The sequence below is a fragment of the Cherax quadricarinatus genome, chromosome 13 (assembly GCF_038502225.1).
Source record: "Cherax quadricarinatus isolate ZL_2023a chromosome 13, ASM3850222v1, whole genome shotgun sequence".
NCBI classification, from domain to species: domain Eukaryota; kingdom Metazoa; phylum Arthropoda; class Malacostraca; order Decapoda; family Parastacidae; genus Cherax; species Cherax quadricarinatus.
This window is the reverse complement of record NC_091304.1, coordinates 52,324,174-52,334,229: the sequence shown is the minus strand read 5'-3', so window position 1 is coordinate 52,334,229 and position 10,056 is coordinate 52,324,174. Positions and strand designations below refer to the sequence as shown.

Genomic DNA, 10,056 nt, shown 5'->3' with positions numbered 1-10,056 from the left:
CATTATGGTAAATCAATGAGATAAATGACACCATTAATCTAGTTATGCTCCACTATTAACAATCGTTTAAAAGAACATGTAATTACAAACTCACATACATTCACATAACTATCATATAAATTCAACACATGTGTAATAGATTAACCTTAGTTTTCCTTTGATCGACACCATGCCTAACCCTTCTAGGGTAGGGTAGGTGCCTGAGCCCGAGCCTTTAGCTCATAAGACTGTCATTTCCATTAGCCCCCTTGGGGCGGGGATGGCAGACCAGAGAGGCCTAGCTTGTGGCTAGGCCTGGGGACAGTTTGTCCCAAAGATGAGGAGGTACTTGTGCCTCCTCCCATGGGAGACTTAGGTCTCAGACACTCCCTAGAGGGAGCCAAGGCCGGGCCACCACTTGGAAAAGGCCCGGGCCGATAGAACACCGGCTAATTTTTAATAATAATAATAATAAGTTTTCCTTTGCCTTAACTTTCAGCTGGACCGTTGTTCGTGGTTGAGGTAGTGAAGGGAGGTCGAGCAGAGATGCCTTGTGATGTGCTCACAGCAGACTCCAGCGACCGTGTGGTTCTTGTTCTCTGGTATAAGGATGGCGTCGGAGCTCCTATATACAGGTAGGTAACAACTTATGCTGGAGAGAGTAATTTATCTGTGGCCTTTCGTAATCATGAATCGTAGTCTGGAACGAGGCCATCCCTGCCCTCTTACTCTTCCTTATACACCACGATGATCACAGCTGCGCTATAGACAACGCTGCGATAACCCAAGGTTCATCAGGAGGCAACCTCGCGCTCCAATTCTTGCAACAAGGTGAACAGGAGTACGCCAAGAGGCAATCCAACATCCTTACACATGCAACATGATGGACATAGTGACTGCATCCATCTGGAGGCAACAAACTACCCCCCCCCCCCCCACACCAGCAATACGAGAAAAATGGGCCCAACGGGGGACAACACCACACTTCAACACAAACAATCCATTTAAACTCTTAGGTCAGCAGTGCAAGGGTATCGGCCAGATCATTACCGAAGACGGTACAACGACCGGGTCCCCAGAACAATGCCAGTGACAGGACATACGACTTTACCTTATTAATAATGCTGGCCTTTATATGTACCACCATTTATCTTGAGTTTATTGATTATACGCCCTTGACGGATAAGAAAATAGATGTACCATGAACTTATGTGGGACTTAGGGAAGAGCCAGTAGTGTCTCAGTTGGTACCACTGATACAGACTAGTCAAAAGTGCGGTCTGTAAAATCTTCTTAAGGTAAGTTTCATAGCTCACTAGAACAACACTGATTTTCTTACATGGTCTTACTACTTGTATGAATATGTATGTATATATATATATATATATATATATATATATATATATATATATATATATATATATATATATATATATATATATATATATATATACATACAGGTGAGCTGCAAAACTGTAAATCGAGAGACGTATTATATATTTTGTTTCAATGGTGTTTGGTATGCTCTTGGACAAACTGAGATATCTTTTTCTGAGAGGGAAGGGAGGGAAGGAGAGAGAGAGAGAGAGAGAGAGAGAGAGAGAGAGATGATTGAACTTAAAGATTTATATCTTACAGCAGGTGGGAAAGACTTGCAATTTCTTACAACACTGAGGTAATGGGATACAATCAATGTCCGAGTGAAAAATAATAATGATAATAATACTGACAGTAGACAATATATATTGTCAAGTATTATATAATGCTCCAGAAATGACTCCGGATCATGGTGAGCGATTTTTCATATATATATATATATATATATATATATATATATATATATATATATATATATATATATATATATATATATATATATATATATATATATATTTCAACAAGTCGGCCGTCTCCCACCGAGGCAGGGTGACCCAAAAAAGAAAGAAAATCCCCAAAAAGAAAATACTTTCATCATCATTCAACACTTTCACCACACTCACACATTATCACTGCTTTTGCAGAGGTGCTCAGAATACAACAGTTTAGAAGCATATACGTATAAAGATACACAACATATCCCTCCAAACTGCCAATATCCCAAACCCCTCCTTTAAAGTGCAGGCATTGTACTTCCCATTTCCAGGACTCAAGTCCGACTATATGAAAATAACCGGTTTCCCTGAATCCCTTCACTAAATATTACCTTGCTCACACTCCAACAGATCGTCAGGTCCCAAGTATCATTCGTCTCCATTCACTCCTATCTAACACGCTCATGCACGCTTGCTGGAAGTCCAAGCCCCTTGCCCACAAAACCTCCTTTACCCCCTCTTTCCAACCCTTTCGAGGACTACCCCTACCCCTCCTTCCTTTCCCTATAGATTTATATGCTTTCCATGTCATTCTACTTTGATCCATTCTCTCTAAATGACCAAACCACCTCAACAACCCCTCTTCTGCCCTCTGACTAATGCTTTTATTAACTCCACACCTTCTCCTAATTTCCACACTCCGAATTTTCTGCATAATATTTACACCACACATTGCCCTTAGACAGGACATCTCCACTGCCTCCAACCGTCTCCTCGCTGCTGCATTTACCGCCCAAGCTTCACATCCATATAAGAGTGTTGGTACTACTATACTTTCATACATTCCCTTCTTTGCCTCCATAGATAACGTTTTTTGACTCCACATATACCTCAACGCACCACTCACCTTTTTTCCCTCATCAATTCTATGATTAACCTCATCCTTCATAAACCCATCCGCCGACACGTCAACTCCCAAGTATCTGAAAACATTCACTTCTTCCATACTCCTCCTCCCCAATTTGATATCCAATTTTTCTTTATCTAAATCATTTGATACCCTCATCACCTTACTCTTTTCTATGTTCACTTTCAACTTTCTACCTTTACACACATTCTCAAACTCATCCACTAACCTTTGCAATTTTTCTTTAGAATCTCCCATAAGCACAGTATCATCAGCAAAAAGTAATTGTGTCAGTTCCCATTTTGAATTTGATTCCCCATAATTTAATCCCACCCCTCTCCCGAGCACCCTATCATTTACTTCTTTTACAACCCCATCTATAAATATATTAAACAACCATGGTGACATTACACATCCCTGTCTAAGACCTACTTTTACCGGGAAGTATTCTCCCTCTCTTCTACATACCCTAACCTGAGCCTCACTATCCTCATAAAAGCTCTTTACAGCATTTAGTAATTTACCACCTATTCCATATACTTGCAACATCTGCCACATTGCTCCTCTATCCACTCTATCATATGCCTTTTCTAAATCCATAAATGCAATAAAAACTTCCCTACCTTTATCTAAATACTGTTCACATATATGCTTCAATGTAAACACTTGATCTACACATCCCCTACCCACTCTGAAGCCTCCTTGCTCATCCGCAATCCTACATTCTGTCCTACCTCTAATTCTTTCAATTATAACTCTACCGTATACTTTTCCTGGTATACTCAGTAAACTTATTCCTTTATAATTTTTACAATCTCTTTTGTCCCCTTTCCCTTTATATAATGGGACTATACATGCTCTCCGCCAATCCCTAGGTACCTTCCCCTCTTTCATACATTTATTAAACAAAAGTACCAACCACTCCAACACTATATCCCCCCCTGCTTTTAACATTTCTGTCATGATCCCATCAGTTCCAGCTGCTTTACCCCCTTTCATTCTACGTAATGCCTCACGTACCTCCACCACACTTACATTCTGCTCTTCTTCACTCCTAAAAGATGGTATACCTCCCTGGCCAGTGCATGAAATTACCGCCTCCCTTTCTTCCTCAACATTTAAAAGTTCCTCAAAATATTCTCGCCATCTACCTAATACCTCCCTCTCCCCATCTACTAACTCCCCTACTCTGTTTTTAACGGACAAATCCATACTTTCCCTAGGCTTTCTTAACTTGTTTAACTCACTCCAAAAATTTTTCTTATTTTCATTAAAATTTCTTGACGGTGCCTCTCCCACTCTTTCATCTGCTCTCCTTTTGCACTCTCTCACCACTCTCTTCACCTTTCTTTTACTCTCCATATACTCTGCTCTTCTTATAACACTTCTGCTTTGTAAAAACCTCTCGTAAGCTACCTTTTTCTCTTTTATCACACCCTTTACTTCATCATTCCACCAATCACTCCTGTTTCCTCCTGCCCCCACCCTCCTATAACCACAAACTTCTGCCCCACATTCTAATACTGCATTTTTAAAACTATTCCAACCCTCTTCAACCCCCCCCACTACTCATCTTTGCACTAGCCCACCTTTCTGCCAATAGTCGCTTATATCTCGCCCGAACTTCCTCCTCCCTTAGTTTATACACTTTCACCTCCCTCTTAGTTGTTGTTGCCACCTTCCTCTTTTCCCATCTACCTCTTACTCTAACTGTAGCTACAACTAAATAATGATCCAATATATCAGTTGCCCCTCTATAAACATGTACATCCTGGAGCCTACCCATCAACCTTTTATCCACCAATACATAATCTAACAAACTACTTTCATTACGTGCTACATCATACCTTGTATATTTATTTATCCTCTTTTTCATAAAATATGTAGTACTTATTACAAAATTTCTTTCTACACATAGCTCAATTAAAGGCTCCCCATTTACATTTACCCCTGGCACCCCAAATTTACCTACTACTCCCTCCATAACATTTTTACCCACTTTAGCATTGAAATCCCCAACCACCATTACTCTCACACTTGATTCAAAACTCCCCACGCATTCACTCAACATTTCCCAGAATCTCTCTCTCTCCTCTACACTTCTCTCTTCTCCAGGTGCATACACGCTTACTATAACCCACTTTTCACATCCAATCTTTATTTTACTCCACATAATCCTTGAATTTATACATTTGTAGTCCCTCTTTTCCTGCCATAGCTTATCCTTCAACATTATTGCTACTCCTTCTTTAGCTCTAACTCTATTTGAAACCCCTGACCTAATCCCATTTATTCCTCTCCATTGAAACTCTCCCACCCCCTTCAGCTTTGTTTCACTTAAAGCCAGGACATCCAGTTTCTTCTCATTCATAACATCCACAATCATCTCTTTCTTATCATTCGCACAACATCCACGCACATTCAGACTTCCCACTTTGACAATTTTCTTCTTATTATTCTTTTTAGTAATCTTTACAGGAAAAGGGGTTACTAGCCCATTGTTCCCGGCATTTTAGTTGACTTTTACAACACGCATGGCTTACGGAGGAAAGATTCTTATTCCACTTCCCCATGGATATAAAAGGAAAAGTAATAAGACCAAGAACTATTAAGATAAAATCAAAGAAAACTCAGATGAGTGTGTATAAATAAACGTGTACATGTATGTGTAGTGTGACCTAAGTGTAAGTAGAAGTAGCAAGACATGCCTGTAATCTTGCATATTTATGAGACAGACAAAAGACACCAGCAATCCTACCATCATGTAAAACAATTACAGGCTTTCGTTTTACACTCACTTGGCAGGACGGTAGTACCTCCCTGGGTGGTTGCTGTCTACCATCCTACTACCATATATATATATATATATATATATATATATATATATATATATATATATATATATATATATATATATATATATATATATATATATATATATAGTCTAACATCTTTTAGGAGTGAGGAAGAGCCAGATATGAGTGTGGGGAAAGTGCGTGAGACTGTGTGGTAGACAGAAAGGAGGTAAACCAGCTGGAAATGATGGGGTCATGGCAGAAATGTTAAAAGCAGGGGGGGATTTAGTTTTGGAGTGGTTGGTATTTTTTTTTCAATAAATGTATGAAAGAGGGAAATATACCTAGGGACTGGCAGAGAGCGTGCTTAGATAGCTCCTTTATATACAGAGAACGGGACAAAAGGGGTGTAAAAATTATAGAGGAATGAGCCTACTGAGTATACCAGGTAAAGTGTATGGTAGGGTTATTATTGAAAGAATTAAGGATAAGACGGAGAGGAGGATCGCAGACGAACAAGGAGGTTTTTGAATTAAGGGATGTGTAGATCATGTGTTAACTTTGATGCATATAAGTGAACAATATTTAGACAAAGAGAGGGAAGTTTTCGTTGCTTTTATGGATTTAGAAAAGGTATATGATGGGATGAATAAGGAAATATCGTGGTAGATGATACAAGTGTATAAAATAATGAGCTACTAAATCCTGTAAATAATTTTTTATGAGCATAGTGAAGGTCTGTTGGAGTGAGGGAGATTATTTTCCAGTAAAAGTAGGTCTTAGACATGGATGCTTGATGTCAGCATGGTTGCTTAACATATTTACATATGGAATTGTAAAAGAAGTAAATGCTCGGATGTCGGGGGAAGGGGTGGGATTATAATATGCGGAATCATATATATATTGGTAGGTGATACAGTTACTTTCTGCTGATGATACTGTGCTTTTGGGAGATTCTAGAGATGTTTTAAAGGTTAGTGAACGACTTTGGGAGGGTGTGTAAAGGTAGAAAGTTGAAATTAAACATAGATAAGAGTAAGGAGATGAGGATATCAAACGAGTTAGGTAAGGAAGAAATGAATATCAGATTGGAAGGAGGGAGTATGGAAATAAATGTGTTTATATATTTGAGAGTGGACGTGTCGGCGGATGAGTATATGAAAGATGAGGTAAACCATAGAATTGATGAAGGTAAAAAGGTGGGTAGTGCATTGAGGTAACTGTAGAGATAAAGAACGTTACCTTTGGAAGCAAAGAAGGGAATGTATGAAAGTAAAATGGTATCAACACTATTAAATTAGTGTGAAGCATGGGTTGTGAATGTTTCAGCGAGGAGGCTCGAGGTAGTAGGAATGCCGTGTCTGAGGGCAATGTGTGGCGTAAATATTATGCAGAGAATTCGTAGTGTGGAAATTAGGAGGAGGTTTAGAGTTACTAAAAATATTATCCACAGGGTAGAGGAGGAGCTGTTGAGGTGGTTAGGTCATTTAGAGAGGAAGGAGCAATATAGGATGACTTTAGTGGTGTATAAGTCTATAATGGAGGGAAGGCGGGGTAGGAGTCGCCCTAGGAAAGGTTGGAAGGAGGGGCTAAAGAAGGTTTTGTGTGCAAGAAGCTTGGACATACAGCAGTCATGTGTGAGCGTATTAGATAGGAGTCAATGAAGAAAAATAGTTTTTGGAATTTAACGAGTTGTTGGAGTGTGAGCAGGGTAATATTTTGCGAAGGGATTCAGGAAAACTGGTTAGCCAGACTTGGGTCCTCGAGGTGTGAAGTACAATGCCTGCACTTTAAAGGAGGGTTTGGGGGATATTTGCTGTTTAAAGGGACATATCCAAACTGTCGTATCAATGCGCCTCTGGCAAGACAGTGATAGTGTGAATGATGATGAAAGTGTTTCTTTATCGGGTCACCCTGCCTCAGTGGGAGACGGTCAGCATTTTAATATATATTCATATATATATATATAAATATATATATATATATATATATATATATATATATATATATATATATATATATATATATATATATATATATATATATATATATATATATATATATATATATAATGCGATAAGATCACAGTAAACAGGTGATTTCAGAATATTCAAAACAACCACTCTGAAAGAATAGAGAAATTCCAAGCTCTTTCGTGACTACTCACATTGATAATTTGAGTAGTCACGAAAGCGCTTGGAATTTCTCTATTCTTTCAGAGTGGTTGTTTTGCATATATATATATATATATATATATATATATATATATATATATATATATATATATATATATATATATATATAAAACCGTACGTCCTTCTTTCCTCGCAGCTACGACTCTCGCAAGCATAATCTTCTTGAAGCAAGGAACTGGGCAGACGAGAAGACCTTGGGTGGTCGGGGTCACTTCGACCTTCAGTCTTCGCCAGCTTCACTGGTTGTGGACAATGTTCGAGGCAGTGACGAGGGACTCTACCGATGCCGCGTCGACTTCAAGAAAAGCCCCACCAGGAACGCCAGAACCAACCTAACAGTCATCAGTGAGTTGCTTTAATAAAATGTTTCTTAGGAAAGTAGAAGAGAAGACACACAAAGTAGTCTAATAAATGTTTAAATGAGATGGAAAAACCAAGTTGATACTTAACTAGAAGTACATAACATCTGCAATAATCCATCGCTTGATCACTGGTACAGATAGAGCACTGGAGCGACAGCACTTGCTTACTCACTCAACGAATCAATTCCATTTTTAACGATTTAATCGCTCGACTCTTACGTAAAAGTAATTCTTCCAATTTTTTTATCTCAAAAATTAATACAAGCTTGTAACTTTTTTAAGCTTGTCTGAATGATTCTATGTCTTTTTCAGTTTGCCTACCTTTAGTGCAAATTGTGGGACCCATAGTCACGGAGAAGTGGATAAAAAAGGCTTCGAGGAAAAATATTTGGATTTTTTCCTGAAGCCATTAGAATATTCCACTTCCCCTACAACCCCATCTTTTAATATCTATCTATCTATCTATCTATCTATCTATCTATATATATATATATATATATATATATATATATATATATATATATATATATATATATATATATATATATACATATATATATATATCAGTGTTTATATATATATATATATATATATATATATATATATATATATATATATGTCGTGGAGAATATGTAAAACTGGTCAATTAGCAAGAAATCATTTAAAATTAAGTCCTTTCTGAAATTTTCTCTTATACGTTTTAAGATATATTTTTTCATTAATGTTAATGTAAAAAAATTTTAATTTTTCACCAAAAGAATCTTAGAAAACTTACCTAACCTTATTATAACAAGAGCAATTTATTTTAGCCTCACCCAACTAAATATATTTTAAATACGTTTACAGTAATTTAGTACTAAACAAACACAATCAAATATATTTTTTTCGTAAGGTTCAGAATGATTTTGGCGAAATTATTGCATACACAAATTTTCACTTGTCCTATATGGCAAGATGAGCGTTGATATTTAAACCAAGATCGCAAGTTCTGCCTATTCGGCACGACATATATATATCTATATATATATATATATATATATATATATATATATATATATATATATATATATATATATATATATATATATATATATATATATATATATATATATATATATATATATATATATATATATATATATATATATATATATATATATATATATATATATATATATATATATATCATACTGTACATACTCACGGCCACGAACAAAAAACCAACACAGACACATATTTTAATTAGTTTTTTAAGTATTATTGAGTTCTTAGTAGTGTACAGGTGGAGTACAACATTAATGACCCACGTGCAGTGCTTATTGGTATTGAACATATGAAACTACTCTAAATTTTATTGTTTCTCTAATTTTACAGTTCCTCCACAAGACCCTACCATCCTAGTACAGGAGGAAGGACCACAGGTGTGGACTATGGTGGGTCCTTATAATGAGGGAGAGTCCATGTCCCTAACTTGTGAAGTTAATGGAGGTAAGTGCTACGAAACCTAACTCTCCTCTTCTCCCTCCCTCCTCCCCCCCCCTCTCTCTCTCTCTCTCTCTCTCTCTCTCTCTCTCTCTCTCTCTCTCTCTCTCTCTCTCTCTCTCTCTCTCTCTCTCTCTCTCTCTCTCTCTCTCTCTCTCTCTCTCTCTCTCCCGACTTACTCGCTCATCTAACTGGAAAAAAGGTCGTTGAACCAGACAACATTCTTGAGGAATACAAATCTTGAACTGTATGAAGGTTTCTGACGCAATACCGCATGGGCAAGCAAAGATAACAGGTAAGGTAAGATAAGAGATTGTTCTTATCTTTAACCCGGGGTAGGGAGGAGCACCCAGGATAACCCAATATCATCAGTGCGTCATCGAGAACTGTCTTATTTCTACTGAGATTCTTGAATCTTGTTCCCCAGGATAATACCCACGACAGTCGACTAACACCCAGGTACTTAACTACTAGGCAAACAGGGCAGCAGGAGTAAGCAAACATTCCCTACGGTTCAGTCGTGCA

At 37.5% G+C, this 10,056-nt stretch overlaps 1 protein-coding gene across 1 annotated transcript in view; it reads left to right on the top strand.

The window, feature by feature from the left end:
- The first annotated feature begins 484 nt into the window (after positions 1-484).
- The window catches only part of LOC128688571 (nephrin-like), a 35,433-nt gene continuing 25,861 nt past the window's right edge, over positions 485-10,056 (top strand). The window contains exons 1-3 of the mRNA XM_053776447.2: positions 485-614; positions 7,824-8,032; positions 9,424-9,537. Of these exons, the coding sequence (XP_053632422.2) occupies positions 526-614; positions 7,824-8,032; positions 9,424-9,537 (412 nt within the window). The 5' untranslated portion in view covers positions 485-525. The remainder of the gene's footprint in view (positions 615-7,823; positions 8,033-9,423; positions 9,538-10,056) is intronic.